The sequence below is a fragment of the Mesoplodon mirus genome, assembly GCF_964341445.2.
Source record: "Mesoplodon mirus genome assembly, chromosome: 2".
Classification (NCBI taxonomy): Eukaryota; Metazoa; Chordata; class Mammalia; order Artiodactyla; family Ziphiidae; genus Mesoplodon; species Mesoplodon mirus.
Genome location: NC_138977.1, coordinates 114,881,998 through 114,899,777, shown reverse-complemented (window position 1 = coordinate 114,899,777; position 17,780 = coordinate 114,881,998). Strand labels below are relative to the sequence as shown.

Genomic DNA, 17,780 nt, shown 5'->3' with positions numbered 1-17,780 from the left:
CTCTAGCCGCCCGGGCTTCAGTAGTTGTGGCACGTGGGCTCAGTAGTTGTGGCGCACGGGCTCTAGAGCGCAGGCTCCGTTGTTGTGGCTCACAGGCTTAGTTGCTCCATGGCAAGTGAGATCCTCCCGGACCAGGGCTCGAACCCACGTCCCCTGCACTGGCAGGTGGACTCTTAACCACTGAAGCACAATCCAAAGTGCTTGCTCTGGTTGCAAGGCTCTAGAACCTGTTTCCCTCCTCTCCACCTTACATTCTCCTTCTTTCCCCTGAATTTTCCCACATCAGTCATCTTGACTTTCTTGCCTGGACCACCAGGTTCATTTTCTGCCCCGGAAACATGCTGTTTCTACCACCTGGGCCCTTCTCCCAGTTATATGCATGGCTTGTTCCTTCACTTCATTCAAATCTCTGCTCAGGTGCCACCTTCTTGGGGAGGCTCTGGTGACCACTCACCCTATTACTCTATCCTGTTGCTCTAATCCCTATTCCCTGCTTTATATATTTTTACTGAGGCCTGACATTATGTTACATACTGATCTATTTTTTGCTTAATAGTTCATTGTCTGTGTCCCCCATTAAAATGCAAGTACCATGAGAACTCTATTTTGCTTATTATTGGAAGTTTAAGAGTACCTGGTATTTAACATGTATTTATTGAGTGAATGAATAATTAAATGAGTAATACTTCTAAGGGCTGTAGTATTGTAGAAGCCCTAGCACTGCCACCAGTCAGTAGACAGGAGGAGCATGACAAATTCTGCCCTTCTGCTGATTTTGTCTTCATTATTACCTGGAAGTTCTGAGATTCAAAGCACGAGATTAATGGAACATTTTCTGAAAGAATTCAAGAGTCTCAGCAATGAATACCTTATTATTTTTTTCTTATTTGCATCATATCACTAAACTGGTATGCCCACATTCTAAGGCAGTTATTTCCATGTATATTTCATTTGTTCCTTTTAGGGTCCTTTTGTGTATAAAGAATATAACATGCTCAAATGTTTTCAAAACTCACATTTAATTAGGAGTTTTTAACCTAAGGACCAGGGAATGACTGTATATATTACAAATAGGGAAGTATGGAAAGAGGAAGTGATGAGTGTCAGACTGTATTGTGAGTGGTCAAATCATTTTGTTACTTTGGATTCATATTTTCTTTTTTGTATCCTTATCACAAAATAAAATATGTGTACTCATTATGTGATTCATATTTCTGTACTTTGTGATGAAATATGCCAATCAGAATGGCTGAGTTTCATCTTATTTTCAAGAAGGGTCACCCCCGTTTCAAATATCTCATGAGTAATGTTTAACTTATTCAGCCTCTGATGCTTTTTTGTATGATAGTTTGGTACTACTTTTTCACCAAAGATGAACAACATTCAGGCAAATTAGTTCATGTCAATGCAGTTGAATTCAGGCAAATTAATGCATCTCAATGCAGTTGAATGCAATAAGAAAGCAGATATACTTGGGGTAATTAAAAGGGAATTAAATTTGTTAGACTTTTAGCCCACCTCATTTCACGAAGGATATCAGCTGACCTAAAAAGTTGGCATACAATATGACTTAAAAATAAGGTGAGCTAGTATGGAGAGGAGGATATATTTGAAAAATCCAGTGAAAATTCTTTAGCCTGAGGCAGTGCTTTGAATGCTTCTTGAGTATGTCAGCTATTTGATGAGACATGCTTTATTGCTTTTCTACTTACATTCGCATAACCACTTTTAAGCAGAAAAACTGCATGATTTTAAACTTGATTATCAAAAAATCTGTTGAATTGAGTTATCCTTACTGAGCTGTGCCCTTGACTAATTTTTGGAACACAAACATTAATAGAAAAGAAGAGCATTGAGAAATTCAGGGCAAATTATGCAGCTTTTTGTTTCCTCTTTAGGAAATGATGCAACATCAATTGTCAACTGTCTTCATATTTTGGGTCAGACTTTGGATGCAAGGTAAATGGATACATTTTTATTTAAATCAATGAGTGTAATAATGATATACAGGAATAATAAGAAGAACCTAGTGTCTTTATTCTTTGGGATTGCAATAAAGACTTTAAGGTAGGTGAAAAGAATATCTTTTGTAAATTAGTAATACAACGGCCTTTTATTATTTTTATGATCATATATATATTGTTATTTAAATTTTAAGTAATTTCTGTAGCAGCTAGGTATGTAATTGAGGGTTGAATTGGGACTGTATTATGTGAGGTAAAAATGATGAGCTACAACTCTAGAGGTTTTATTAGCCTCAAGGCATGGTAGTTGTTCTCCATATTTCTAATAACATTTAGCTGTATAGGAAATATGAAGGTTTCATTCTCATTTTATAGATGAGTAAAGTGAAACTTAAGATTGCATAGTAAGTGTGGAAATATACCAGTTTCCAAGTCTATGCACTTTCTACTCTGCACTACTATTAAAATGACCAGAAATCCAAATACAAAACCAGTTTGGTTAGCATGATTGATTCAGCCTTTAAGCCATACATTTAATTTACTTATTATCCAGGATACATCTAAATAAAAGTTCCTAAAAGTCTTCTACAGAGAATATGCGGTGATACTCTTGAATTATCCATTTTTGTGTTTAAAAGTTTATTTGAGGTGTTTTGTATAATAAATGAAGAAAGGAGATGCTACCATACACCTTCATTTTCTACAAGAAATGGCAGCTTTAGGATGTCACTTCTCTACAAAGTTCAGCCTTCAGAGCTTATTTTGAAAAGATTGATTGTTACCCTTAAGGTAAAAAAAAAAAAAAAAAAATCCATATCATTCTTTAACGTGGTTTAGCCGGCATTAAATGTTTCTTTCACACCTATAGCCTCAGAAAACATTCTAGTTTTGTTGGATTTGGGATGAACTAAACTGACTCAGGAGCTAGGTTTCTTAGTTATCAAGTAAATATTCTCAATATTTGAGACCACAGGTGGAAAACGTAAAGCATTAGAACTGCCATTTGCTCTGAGGTCCTAATTAAGTTGACTACAAAGGCATTTAGGAAACGTTATGCATTTACGGAGTGCTATTGCTGTAACTTCAAGTATATAGGAAAGAATTATTTCAAAGTGGATTTAAAAAATTGAGTTGACTGAGTGAATGTCATCATGGACAAAAATAAATACGATGTAGAAGCATGTTTTATTTGTATTTCACATGCTCCTCTCACAAGATATAAGCTGTCTCTTCTTTACTCCCTAGGACTGTGATGAAGACTGGCCTGGAAAGTGTTAAAAGTGCACTCAGAGCTTTCCTGGACAATGCCGCAGAGGATCTGGAGAAGACGATGGAAAATCTTAAGCAGGGCCAGTTCACCCACACCCGAAACCAACCCAAAGGTGTTACTCAGATTATCAATTATACCACGGTGGCACTGTTGCCAATGCTGTCATCATTATTTGAGCATATTGGCCAGCATCAGTTCGGAGAAGATCTAATATGTATGTAAATCTATTACTTAGAGTTTCATTATCTACATAGTACAATCAGAAATTAACAGCCACATCATCGAGGTTATTCAAACACTGCTTATACATTAAAATGTTTTTTTTTTTTTTAAGAACACTTTAGGTTGACATTTGAGTTACAAAACCAGAACCATTCTTAATAGAGATAGATCTCTGAATCACATGGATTCACAGAAGGGACCAGTAAGGTACTGGTTATGGACAGTCACGCCCACATTGTTGACACCCAAGTTCCAAATTTTATACTTTCTGTGGTGTCTCTTTCCATGGAAATTTTCTAATGCAGTTTCACCAAAAGACATGCAGCATTAAATGTTTTCAGATTATTTCTGAGTCGATGCAGGTTGTTTCTGCAAGCTATCCTACCAATAAATTTGAAGACTGCTGAGACAAATTCTGCATCTAAATAACTGACCTACTAGGGTGGCTCAAATATAGTTTGTTTATAGGTTTCAGTCTCTTTTCATAGGGGATTTCAGCAGCCGTTTCTGGCTGGAATTCTGTGGTTATTAAAAATATCCACAGAATGCCCAAGGTTGCATAGAAAAGAAACCATGTGACCTAAGTTCCTGCTCTCCTGCCTGTATGAACATGAAAGATGATATGAGCCCTTGTCTACCAGTCAAGTGGGTCTTGCTTGCAGACCCACCCACTCAGACTCTCAGTGTTGTAGGTCTCCCCGGTGAAGTACAGCTCTGTGTAAAAACCACCGTTGTTCATCAGTGAATGACATAACCACTAGTTTCAAAACATTGACATTGACACTGCTTGAGCCAATGGGAGGATTACTTACAGCCCCATGTGGACACAGAAACAAATATGGGGGATGAGGAGGATTTCTCCATTCATGTCATGGTGTGTCCTCTGGGAAATGGTAGCAGAGTTGGCATTAGAAATCCAATGTTCTTAGTTTTCTTTGCCTGTTGAACATGCTTATTGGATCAGAGATCATCTAAGAGGTTTTACTTGATTTTCTAGCTTTAAAAGCTCCAAGAGTGACTTACTTATGCCTTGAACTTCAGGTCACTTCAGAAATAAATGATACACCCCGTTCTCTAGCATTCTTATTCTTGTTCATTTGAGAGTTAAAATAAAAGGTGCAGTCTTTATATACCTTTGGAACAGGAGTCAAAATGGACCTGTCCTCCCAGATACCCTTGTGCTTAGTTTTATTCTTGAAGAAATCCTTTATTCTTATACCTAAAGCAATTGTTCCTGATAATATTCTGTCTGTATAATCAGAGCACAATTCTTTAGAATGCTTTCAGCTCCTTCAAGAAAAGAATTTTGTTTGAGAAAAAGGTCTTAAATTTCATTTTAAGTGTGTGTGTGTTCTTGTATTGCTTTTTTTCAAATATTAAAATGTTAGTATGCCTTTAATATGGAATTTTGTTGTTAGCCGAAACTTTCTCAGGACAGTGTATTGATAACAAGTGTTTTTTTTTTAAAGTGAGATTCTCTTTTTCCTTAGTGGAAGATGTACAGGTATCATGTTACAGAATTCTGACTAGCTTGTATGCATTGGGAACCAGCAAGAGTATTTATGTGGAAAGGTAAGATTTTAAAAGTTTAACTTTGTATTAATAGTTTTTTCAAGTGTTATGATTATTTATTTCAAGGGTCTTCACTTTATAACTTTTTCCTTAATTATAAACTAAACAATCAGATTGACATATTGAATTCCTTGGGAGTAATTAGACAATCTTTAAGCTAAATTTGAATTGATATAATAAAAGACAATTACGAATTATGAACAAAAAGTGTAAAGCCATAGTGGTAAAGCCTATATTTAATATAAAGTTTAAACTTAGAGTGTTAATGAGGCTTACGAAGGAATCTGCTAGTACAGTTTCTAATTCTATACTGGAAATACAAAATAAGAATGAATATAGGCAGTTAATTTTTTCATGTTCTCAAGTTCAAGAGGAGAAGATTAGCAGAGTCAGATGTTGTGGACAGGTCAAGTAAGATAAGGTGTCCCCACTGAACTGAACAAGAGAGATCACATGGGCAACTTCTGTAAGATTTCTGTGGAAGAGAGAAGAGAAAGAGGGCTTTCTTAAATGTTAGAAGAAATAAAAAGACAGTCTAATAGAAGACCAATAAATGAAATAAATAAGTCAAAGGATATTCTGAGAGAAGAACATTGAATAGATGTAAATTCTCCCCAAATTAATCTTAATTATAAAGAATTTCAAGTAGAAATTTGTTTTTTGTTGAACTTGAAAAAATTTTTAAAGTTCATTTGAAAGAATCAATGCATGAGAATCAATGCAATAAAATTTTGAGAGAGAAAATTAGAGTAATAAGGGCATTCACGTGGCCTACCAAACATTAAAACTTAAAAAGCAACAATAATTAAAATAAGGTGACAATTACAAAGAGGTAGGAAAGTAGATCAATGGAAAAAGATAATTGCGTTTACTCTGAATATTTTTAAAGTTTTACCTGCATTTTAAGTTAAACTATCAATAGTTTCATATGATTTTTATGGTTATAAAATATTTTATCCTAAGGAAGTATTATCATTTATTGAAATGTTCCTTTATTTTTGACATGTAGGCTCTTTTCTCTTTTTCACTTACATAAATAATGCTAGATCTATGTTCATAGTTTTCTGTGTATATTTATTTTATTTCCTTTATCAGAATTTGGAGATCTAGGTTAAAGAGTATGCATGTATTACAGGTTTGTGATACACATTTTACTATCTTTAAAAAAAATGATTCAATTCATACTTTAAAGTTTTACAAGAGAATTCTCTTTTCCTCACATTTCTCATTTCTGATTATTACCCTTTTTTGCTATTTATAAATTTATTAGTTGAAAGTAAGGTCCTATTTTTATTTTCAAATGCATTTTCCTCATTACCAGTTACTAGCTATTTGTGTGTGTGTGTTTACCTTACCATTTGTACTTATTTTATAAATTGCCTTTTCTTATTTTTTGTCCATTTTTCTATTAATGTATTATCTTACTGATCAGTAATAACCATTGTATTTGTTAACTATTAACTTCTTGCCTGTTATTTCTCCTGCTTTTATGACTTCTAGCATTTTTTTACCTTTATATTGCTTATATACAAATCATTATGTGCAGATAGTTTTTTATGACATGAGAATTTTGGATTTTTATATAATCAGATCTAGCAATTATACCATACGTGTTTCATCCCCTTAGTTTCATGATTTTAAGAAGTTCATACTATACCCTTAATAGCTAGAAATTCAAATATTTATTCTCCTAGGTTTTTCATGCTTTCAGTTGTTTAGATTTACTTTTTAATCCTTTTGTTCATTCAGTAAATACTGATCAAATGTCAGATTCTGGGATACAACAGTGAACAAATAGATCCCTGCTCTCAGAGAGCTTATATCAAGGGAGAGAAACAAAACAAGGGAACCGATTAACGTAACAGGGGCAAGTTATTGTGTGTGAGTTGGCACACAGTACAGAGAATGACACGGGGTGATCAGGAATGCATCTTTGAGAACACGGCTTTTTAGACTCAGAACTTTCTCTACGCAACAGGAAACAGGTAGAAGATAAGTCAGGTGTAAATAGGTCTGTGTGTAATAGCCTTCATTGTCTCAGTGAAGTCTGACTTGAGTCTTCAGCCAGATGACAGTTGAAGAAACAAGTGTGAGAAGCTTGAGGGAGGCATAGAATGTCTGAAATGATTGTCTCTGGAGTATGAAGGGATTTACTGGAAATGAGCCTTTTCCTGTTTCTCTTTGGTGTTATGTAGAATTCAAATTCAATTTTTTAAATCGTCCACCACGTCTCTAATATAATGATTTATTAAATATTTCTCTTATTTACTGATTTAAAACAAACTCTTCATCATATACTAAGTATATTTGCTAGGTTATATTTCTAGAATTTCTATTCTATTCTAAATTATTTGATTTTTGAATGATTAGAGCAATACCATCTAGCCTGAATTGTTAGTATTTTCTAATACATTTTAATATCTGGTAGTCCAAATTCTCTCATACCTCAGAAGTTACTGTTATTGTTGTTTCTACTCTTGCCTGGGTATTTTTCTTGATAGAATTTGGGATCTTTCTGTTAGATTCTTTTTTTTTTTTTTTTGCGGTGTGCGGGCCTCTCACTGTTGTGGCCTCTCCCGTTGCGGAGCACAGGCTCCGGACGTGCAGGCTCAGCGGCCATGGCTCACAGGCCCAGCCACTCCGCGGCATATGGGATCTTCCCGGACCGAGGCACGAACCCGTGTCCCCTGCATCGGCAGGTGGACTCTCAACCACTGTGCCACCAGGGAAGCCCTCTGTTAGATTCTTTAAAAAGATATATATTTTTTCAGTTAACTTTGCAATTATAAAGCGAGCTTGGGAGAATATAAAAATAAAAATTTGAAGGTGAGTAAAAGGTATTTTGAATAAAATGACACTATACTAAAAAAAAAAGTAGTTATTTTAATACAGCTCATCTAAAAGAAAAATTGGTATTTCCAGAATAGCAACAGAAATGATCAGAGTTGATCTGAGTTACTAATTGAATTTATATCTTAAAGTGAACTATTAAATAATAGTTCAGATGAATTATTAATGAAATAAAAGGACTAGCCCAGTTAGATGTCTGGAAATAGATTATCTACTTTGGGGTCATACATGAAACATTTTAGGCTATTAAATTCTTAAATAAAGTATTTCTCATTCTTTTAAAACATTTATTGAACCCATATTGTGTGCCAGAAATTTTGCAATTCTGTATCCCTGTTTTTAGGTAAGGAAAGAAAAACTTGAAAAGAGTAAGTAATTTTCCTATGGTGAGTGACACAGTGTTAGGACTACGATCAGGACTTGGGTCTGTCTGAATCAAAGCCCATGCTCTTTGTAATTTCTTGATGTCCTAAATTATCTTTAGTAATGAAATGTTTGAAATGTTTGAATTGAACTTTATCTTATTCAGTGTCATTCTATGAAGGAATATTTTCTCCTAGCTGAATATATATCTAGTCATTTTTAATTAAAATATTAGATAATCAGACAGTGTTAATTTTAAGTATTATTTTTTTCAGTGAGAAATTTAAAACTGTCTAAGAGAATTATGTAATCTTTTCTTAATTTGATCCGTTTTATTGACTTTTAAATAAAATACATATTCAAACTCATTTAAGGAGTTCGTAATTTGCTGAAATAACTCTCACATTATTCTATATTTAATAAACACTTAACATGCCAGTAAAGCCTTGGATTAAGTAGGTAACTGAGGGAGAGAGCATTTATATCAGTGGCAGGGGAAGCCTTGAATAAATTCATCACAGTCTGATTCCCTTCCTTCCCTTGAAAATGATAAATTAATTTTAAGTGTTATCAGTAGTTGTTAGGATCTAATATGTCCTTACATTTCATAGCTACCCTGAAATTACTTATACATGGTAAATTTTCAGAAAGTTTTATTTGCATGTTGTATTAGTACTTGAATTTTAAAATTTTTATCAAAATCCATTTATTCACGTGGCAAGAATTGTTCCTTAGGTCATCATGTTAAAAGAAAGAAAGAAAAAAAGTAAAATGTCCAAACTTATGAGGGAATGTACAGGGCTTGGGGTTTATTTTCCTTGTTGTTGTTATTTTTGTCTGTACTGTTTTTAACTTCTTTTTAGCTGACAGATGATTTAGGGGTGTGTGTTTTTTTTTTTTAATGGCAGGGAATTTGCTGTTGAAAGCACATGATGTTTTGCAATATAGACATTGGATTTGAGGGTTAGTTTCTCTCAGTAGCAGTAGCACTATGGGTGTCCTTCTTTTAGGTTTACCTTTCCAATTTTAATATAACCTCTTCAGTTTTTCACTTAGAAGACTTAAAAAATATAAGCGTTTTCCACTTATAGGCAACGTTCTGCATTAGGAGAGTGTCTGGCTGCCTTTGCTGGTGCCTTTCCTGTAGCATTTTTGGAAACTCATCTCGACAAACACAATATTTACTCCATCTACAATACTAAGTCTTCTCGAGAGAGAGCAGGTAACACAGAAGCATGTGCACTACTTGATATTTGAAGCTAAGACTTAATGACATTTGTTGTGTTTTCTGACCGTGATTTTTTAATGGGCTATTTTAATTTATTATCTCCATGTTATTTGTTCTTAGGTGTTATTATTTGGAATTTTTTGGAATGCTGTATACTATTTCCGTAGTGTTTCTGAAAGAAAATTAGTTTAATTTCTGCTAAGTCAATGAGCCACAGACAAATTAACCCTCTTAATAATAAGACAATAATCAGCAGATATGGAAACATAGGTCAATCTGATTTCTGATTCAGTTATCTCTTATAGGTAGTCAGTAAGTATATGGTATTCTTATTTGTTACAGTTATAGATTTGTACCTTTCATTTCTCTTGGTTCACCGGGTATGTCTATCTTATTGGAACAGTTTTATTCCATGTGATGTTTTTCTGATAGTTTGGTCCTCTAAGTCTGATAAAGTATATTTTATTTTAATCATTTTCCAAAAGCCCTCAAGAGTTTCCCCAACTTGAACAAGAATTATTAGCTGTTCACAAATGCATACCTCTCTGTTGATGAGATCATTTCTCTGTAATTCATGTCTAAATGGGAGCTACTGGTTACACTGATTTTATAGTGAATTTTTCAAGTAAAGAACCTCTTAAAAACTTGAATAATCGTTATTTAATTTGCCTAATTTATGATTCGAATTTCACATCACAGAGGAAGTTAAAGAAAAATATGTTGAATATAACTTAGCAATATTTTTCTACATAAGTTGCACAATATATTTGTAAACAGTAAAACACAGTTGAGTTTGGATTGTTAATTATCTGTATAAGCATGTCTAATTAAGTTGTCTTATTAAGGATTTTTGATTCATTAATATTTTTTAATGAATCAAGAATGAAGCAGATTGTTACTTTGTTACAGGTAAGGAAATACACAGAGCAGATAATTTCCCCGCTTATTTTCTGTAATACACCGTTTGCATAACAAAGGAAAGGAATTGCATTTAATGATTCTCCTTCATTCATTTTTTTAGTCAAGTTATTCAACAAATGATCATTGGTAGATGGAGAAGATGGTATATACAAAGATAAGATTTGATTTTTTTCTTCAGGGAGTTTTTAGTTGCAGTAGAGGGAGAGAGACTGGTGAATATATGTGATAGAATTCAGAATAAAGAGCACTGGGGACACAAAAAAAGCAGTTTGAGCTGAGAGCACCTGGGAAGACTTAGCAGAGTTTGTACAGATGAGCCTTGAAATTAGGAACACTGAAAGTCTGGTACGTTAGGGGAAACTTCAAGTACTTTGAGGTGGCAGTAGCTTTCAGGGAAGAAAGAGAAAAGATGAGGCAAGAATGGAAAGCCAAGAAGAGGCGAGGTAGGCTTCCTGTGTCAGGTAAGGAGTGGGGACTGTACCAGGGCAAAAAGGATCCTTTTATTGACTTTAAAAAGGGGAGTAACATGAGTAGCTTTGCATTTTAGAACTCCATCATGGCAGAAATAAGGAAGACGAATGAGTGTGCATCACCAGTTAGAAAATGATTGTGGTAACGCAGAAGAAATCTAATTGGGCAAAACCCCTTGGATGTAGTCTATAGTGAAGAGGTTATGAGAAATCCTAGAGGTAGAATCATCTCCTGTAGGAGATGAAGGAGCATCACAGCCTAGAATTTCTCCCAGGTTTCTAGCCTGGGTGACTCATTGGATAATGTTGTCCTCACGAGATAGTAGTGCAGGCTCAAGTGGTAGATTGGAGAGGAAAGGTCAAGTTTAAATTTAGACCCGTTATATTTTAGTTGCTTTTGACACATTCCTTATGAGACACACAAAAAAACTTTAGGAAATATGGCTTTGAGAGTTATTCTCTTACAGCAGAAGCCCATAGGAATGGCCAGAATTGCCTAGGCAAACATATAAGCTGAAAAAGAGAAGTGAGTTCAAGATAAATCCCTAAAGAAAACCCATATTTAAAAGTTCAGCAAGGAGAAAAGAGTTAGCAAAAGGAGACTGACAAAATTCAGAAGAGAGTCAAGAAACACTGAATGCATTGAAGTTAAGGAAAAGGGGGATCTTAGGAAAAGGAACTTTGGTCAGTGATGTGAGACGCCCTTGAAACACTTAGTAAGATAAGGATTGTAAAAGAATAAATTTGTTCAGTGGTGAAAAGCAGAAGCCTTCAATTCTGTGGCTAGGAGAGTACCTGGAAAGGTAAACAGTCTAAGAGAGAGCTGAGCATGTGTATAGGTTTGCTGCGGAAGAGGCAGTAGAGAAGAAGGAGTTGAAAATACATTCCTGAGCAAGGCAGCTGCTGGAGGGTAGACAGCATCAGAACACAGGTGAACCATGCATAGGGACCTCAGAACTCCTGCTGAAAAGGGGAACAGACGTGAATGTGAGACCAGACACACAAATCCTGTCCAGATGAGAGCAGGCAGTTCGAAGAAGAAACATCTGATATTCCTAGAAGGATCGGTCATTTGCTGATCTTCAGGTGGTTGGGTAGGGACTCGGGGGAAAAGAAAGTTTGAAATAGCTGCCATGGGAAAAGGGAGAGGCACAGGGAGCTTTATTCAATATCCTGTGATAAACCATAATGGAAAAGAATATAAAAAATGAATGTCTGTGTGTGTATAACTGAGTCACTTTGCTGTACAGCAGAGAGTGGCACAACATTGTAAATCAACTACATTTCAGTTAAAAAAAAAAAAAGGAATCCAGCTGAAGGCATGGCAGGTCTGGCTGAGTTTTGAAGCCCAGTGTGAAATGATTGCTTGTGTGTGTTTCGGGTCACTTCTTTCACTGAATACATGTCATTTGTACGTGTGCTTCTCTAGCTCTTAATTTGCCAGCTAATGTCGAAGATGTTTGTCCAAATATACCATCTTTGGAGAAACTCATGGAAGAAATTGTGGACTTAGCTGAGTCCGGTATTCGCTATACACAAATGCCACATGTGATGGAAGTTATCCTGCCCATGCTGTGTAGCTACATGTCTCATTGGTGGGAGCACGGACCCGAGAATAATCCAGGAAGGGCTGAGATGTGCTGCACAGCTCTGAACTCAGAGCACATGAACACGCTGCTGGGAAATATCCTGAAAATCATATATAATAACTTGGGAATTGATGAGGGAGCCTGGATGAAAAGGTTAGCAGGTAAGACTGGAAAGGAATGTGCCACTTCCATTTGTTTATTTCCAAAAAGATTTGAAATACAGAAGACTAAAATTTTCTATCTTAATCTTTGCGAATATTTGCTCTGTGCTCAAAAAATATTCTGGATTACTTCTGTCATGCTGTTCTAAAAAAATAATAGATTTAATCAGACATTGGGTAACTTTCCATATAGTTACTACTTTTAAGTGAGTAAACATTTTCTAGATTTGACTAATCTCGCTAAGGTTAATCAGTGAACACAGCAGTAAAAATTAATGATTCTGCAGACAGAGACAAAAATAAAACTGGATTTTGAAGCCACCCAGGTTTAGTCATCTCTCTTAGCAGGAATGGGGGAGGATAATCAAAAGATACAAATATTTACATTTAAGCTTCTCTATCATTGCACTATTTATATTGAGTAATTGGAAGCAATTTGAATGCCCAGCCACTAGCATATGGCTAAATAGGTTGGCACATCCATATACCAGAATATTATGCTTTTTTTCAAACATTAAGATTTCAACAATATTTTATGATGTGGAAAATATTCAGTATATCATGGAGGATTAAAAGAAGAACTTTAAAAATTTGAATTCAGAAGTTTACATATGATATTACTTATTGGGAAAATTTCCAAAAAAAATACACCAAAGTCTTACTAATTTCGGTAGGGTAATTATGGTTGATTTTTAACATTTCTCTTTTATACACTTCCCCAGTGTATGTATGTTACTCTTAGGGAGAAAAATATTCCTTTTAAAATGGCCTAAAAAACAAACTTATGGTTACCAAAGGGGAAAGGTGAGGGGGAGGGATTAATATATACACACTACTATATATAAAATAGGTAATCAACAAGGACGTACTCTATAGCACAGGGAACTCTGCTCAATATTTTGTAATAACCTATATGGGAAAAGAACCTGAGAAAGAACGGATATGTGTTTATGTATAACTGAATCACTTTGCCGTCTACCTGAAACTAACACAGCATTGTAAATCCGATATAAAGTAAAAATTAAATTAAAAAAATGGCCTAATCAAGTTTAGAACTGTTGCTAACAACTACAACTATTATTAAATAAAAGAGCAGTATTGTATGTAATCTAACTCTTCCACTGGGACAAGGATGGGGACAGTTATAATGAGATGGCGTAGTAGTTAAATAGGTAGTGGTCTCATGTAAGTATTCAGTGGTGTGTATCTCTTCTAAAAAAAAGGCCCGGGGGAACTTTTCCATTTGGGGACTTTTCTTCTTTGTGTGAAAATAATTGATTTCCAAAGTGAATGAATGCCTTTTTAAAAATTCTAAATTAGCTGCCAATTTTTTTCTTTCTTTCTTTTTTGAAAACAAGGAAGCACATCAGTTTCAATTCAGTAATCATTTTTGAACAGCAGCTATGTAATTAGGTTTGGGACTAGAAAAAGGACTGTGGCATGGGCTGAATTCTAAAGGAAGTCATGTGCTGGAGGAGAGGGAGGCTTAATCATGCTGTACAATTGTGATGACCATCTAATCCTCATTTTAATGAATGTTTATGCAGAGTGGAATATTAATGTCTGTCTTCAAACAGTATTTTCCCAGCCTATTATAAATAAAGTGAAACCTCAGCTCTTGAAAACTCATTTCTTGCCATTAATGGAGAAACTCAAGAAAAAGGCAGCAATGGTGGTATCAGAGGAAGACCATCTGAAATCCGAGGTCAGGGGGGATATGTCCGAGGCTGAACTTCTCATTCTAGACGAGTTCACCACGCTGGCCAGAGATCTCTATGCCTTCTACCCGCTCTTGATTAGATTTGTGGACTATAACAGGTAGAATGTTCAAAAGTGATCTAATTTCTCAAACTAAGTCATAACCTTACTGTGTTCATATGTCCCAGTGGAATTGCTTCATTCATTACTTAGCAATGAGCTTTTTCACAGTGATGACATTATCAGATGCGAATTTCACCAAACATCTTAAAATTACAATTGGAAATCCCATTGTGGAGCAGTCTGCCTTGTGGGTGTAAAAGCTAGCACTTTGACAGTTAGTGTTTAAATTTTATAAAATGTTACAGCTGTACACTGAAGCCATTTATGAGCTCTGTGGACAAGCATGCTCACCCTCAGTTTACTTGGTTTCACGTTTAACTTTAGGAGTGCGATTTTTTTTTAATTAACTTTAGGGAGTAACTGAGACACCACTTTCTTTATTTATTATGTGATCTAGGGCAAAGTGGCTAAAAGAGCCTAACCCAGAAGCAGAAGATCTTTTCCGCATGGTTGCAGAGGTGTTTATCTACTGGTCAAAATCCCACGTAAGTAGGAAAATACTGACAGTGCTTACTCTCTGGAATATGTTAAGGACTTGCAAAATTTAATGAATTTTCCTATCCCCTTAGTAAATACCTATCAGAGTGTTTCTCAAGGTCATCTCCTTAGTATCACTTAACTGGTCAGGAGAGAGAGACTAGGTTTCCCTGGGGAGTTTGATGCAATATAAGCCTTCTTTTGAGTTTTGTAATTTATCCTCAAACAATCACAGAGATTTTTAATTGTGCTGAGTATTTATCATAATCAGTAGGTTTTTAGATGAATGCCTAGTGTTAGTTTCAAGAATAAGAAAAAGAATCTGAATATGTGCTTTTGAATCTCATGGATATATTTTAAACACAAATCTGTTAATATATGTTATATACGTTCTAACCCAAATTTTTAAAGGTGGAACTATGTGAGCAGTTATAATATTAAAATTAGAATGTTAATATGAGCTGAATGAAAGTTGAGGCTTAGTCTTTTCACTGTCCTTCATACAAAATCTTTTATTACTCATCAATTATTAACATATTTAGTTGGTTACTATGAAATTATTTTGCTTGGGTTATGCTCCTTTAAAAAAGAAACACGTATAATTAGATTGTTAACCTCTCTTTTAAAGCTCTGTGATTATTTCTGCTTTTATTCTGTATTTGCTTTCACTACTACCACTGCTTAAACACTTGACTTTGCCAGTGTTTTTATGTTCCTAAATTAAAAATGAATAAAATAATTTTAGGGTATATGAAAAAGTAGATAAAATATCTGACAGAATGGAAAGTTGCGTTATAGTTGTGCATGCCCTTAGGAAATCTGTGTTTATCCCAAAAGGCAGTATATGCTTACCACCAGTTAGTTGGTGTTTGAGTATTCATTCTGCCCCTTGGTAGGTGTGTGACTTGGTTACTTAAATTTTCTGAACCTTAGTGTTCCCATCTTTGAAACATACATATTTCTATCTAGTTCCCAGAATTGTTGCCCCCAGCCAAGCACCCTCATTTGATATTCAACAGCTATTTGTCCTTTCTTTATAAGTCTTATATATCAAATTACTACTTATCTTTGTAGAAAGTTTAGGTTCCTTTGTAACCTCTATTACATGAACTACTTATCTGTGGTTTTAATTAAAACTTCCTTTGGGACTTCTCAGAATTTCAAAAGAGAAGAGCAGAACTTCGTGGTACAGAATGAAATCAACAATATGTCTTTCCTTATTACGGACACCAAGTCAAAGATGTCCAAGGTATTATTATAATCTGTTTAACTCTCTAGAAAATGTGTGAATATAACATTCATTAGTTGAATTGGTTATTTTTTAGACCTTTTAAAGGTTTGTAACTGGAATTTGATGGATTTGATGATATGTTTACTGATTAAACACACATACACACACACAGTTTTAAGGGTACCTGGGACTTACTGTAATCAGGTGTGGCAAGACATGTAGACATGGAAATGACTGTCATGGAGGAAGAAGATTTTACTCACAGTTCCCTGGAAACAGAAGGCACAGCGTAGAGTGAGGACACATGGGGAAGCACCAGGGTCAGCCATGAGGCGGAGGGAGCAAGGGGAAGATGTGCACAAGAGCCTTTATTATGGTTTCTGTGGAAAGGAGCAGACGAGGTAGGGTAAGCAGGCTTAGCACTAGCTAGCTTGAATCATTTCAGCGGGCTCTGGGGTGTAGGGACTGTCCCTAGTTGTCTGGTACCTGGCCCTGGGTGATGAGGGCAGGCGGATTGAGATTCAGGTAAAGGAGGTGATTGGAGGACAAGGACTCTGAATTGATTGGTTTGTATATGAAAGGCGTGCTTGCAGGCAAGTAATTTTCTATCTCTAGGAATTGACTAACCCTGGGAGGGGCACTCAAAGATCAGCAGGGACCACGATGTCAAGGCATCACAATACAAAGACATGCTTAGGGCTTCCCTGGTGGTGCAGTGGTTGAGAGTCCGCCTGCCGATGCAGGGGAGGTGGGTTTGTGCCCCGGTCTGGGAAGATCCCACATGCCGCGGAGCGGCTAGGCCTGTGAGCCATGGCTGCTGAGCCTGCACATCCGGAGCCTGTGCTCTGCAATGGGAGAGGCCACAACAGTGAGAGGCCTGCATACCGCAAAAAAAAAAAAAAAAAGACATGCTTAATATACACACACACTCACAAAATTGCCAATCAGTATAATATAGATATAATTAGTCAATAATATGTATTCATCAGAGGAAGTGTATGTACATTTATGTGTGTCAAATAAATACACCGCCAAATAATTAACTGCATTGTTTAAGAACCACATGGATGAATTCTAAGTTCTCACATATGAAATGGAAATTTTTGTTTTCTCCATCACTCATGTTGCGGACTGGAGGACCTTTCAAAACACTGTAAGATATGTGCCTTTATCTTGTGAATTACCACTAAATAAGAAAATGAATATATTAGATGGCGTAACACACAAAATCTGCTACCAAATGGCCAAAGATGCAAAATAGTGTGGCACTGTGGCTACGGAAATCAGTCTCGACCAACTCAATAAATTATGGGAAGAGAGATGAACCCCAAGCGTCCATCTGACTTGTTTCATTGTCGACCACCAGGACAATAAAATAGCATCACTCAGTACTCTAGTCTTATTCAGAGTTGTAAATGCCATGTATTTGATTCTATTACACATGAACTCAAAGCTAATGCTGGCTGAAGCTTTGCATGACTAGAACAATTGTCCGACTACTACAGGCTGTTACTCTGGGCACCTGTGCTCTTGAAACACTCATAAAAGATGATAAATTTTCTTTCCTCTGGGCAGACAGTAAACCTAAAGAGTGAGGAACTGCTCCTTCAGAAGATGCTATACTAAGAGTATATATTTCAC

General features: G+C 35.6%; 1 protein-coding gene across 2 annotated transcripts in view; it reads left to right on the top strand.

The window, feature by feature from the left end:
* The window catches only part of RYR2 (ryanodine receptor 2), a 729,440-nt gene that overhangs the window by 593,283 nt on the left and 118,377 nt on the right, over nucleotides 1–17,780 (top strand). For both annotated transcript variants that reach the window (XM_082634943.1, XM_082634944.1), the window contains exons 64-71: nucleotides 1,899–1,959; nucleotides 3,210–3,448; nucleotides 4,947–5,028; nucleotides 9,333–9,463; nucleotides 12,290–12,610; nucleotides 14,188–14,428; nucleotides 14,829–14,916; nucleotides 16,065–16,157. In XM_082634943.1, coding sequence (XP_082491069.1) covers nucleotides 1,899–1,959; nucleotides 3,210–3,448; nucleotides 4,947–5,028; nucleotides 9,333–9,463; nucleotides 12,290–12,610; nucleotides 14,188–14,428; nucleotides 14,829–14,916; nucleotides 16,065–16,157 — 1,256 coding nt within the window. The remainder of the gene's footprint in view (nucleotides 1–1,898; nucleotides 1,960–3,209; nucleotides 3,449–4,946; nucleotides 5,029–9,332; nucleotides 9,464–12,289; nucleotides 12,611–14,187; nucleotides 14,429–14,828; nucleotides 14,917–16,064; nucleotides 16,158–17,780) is intronic.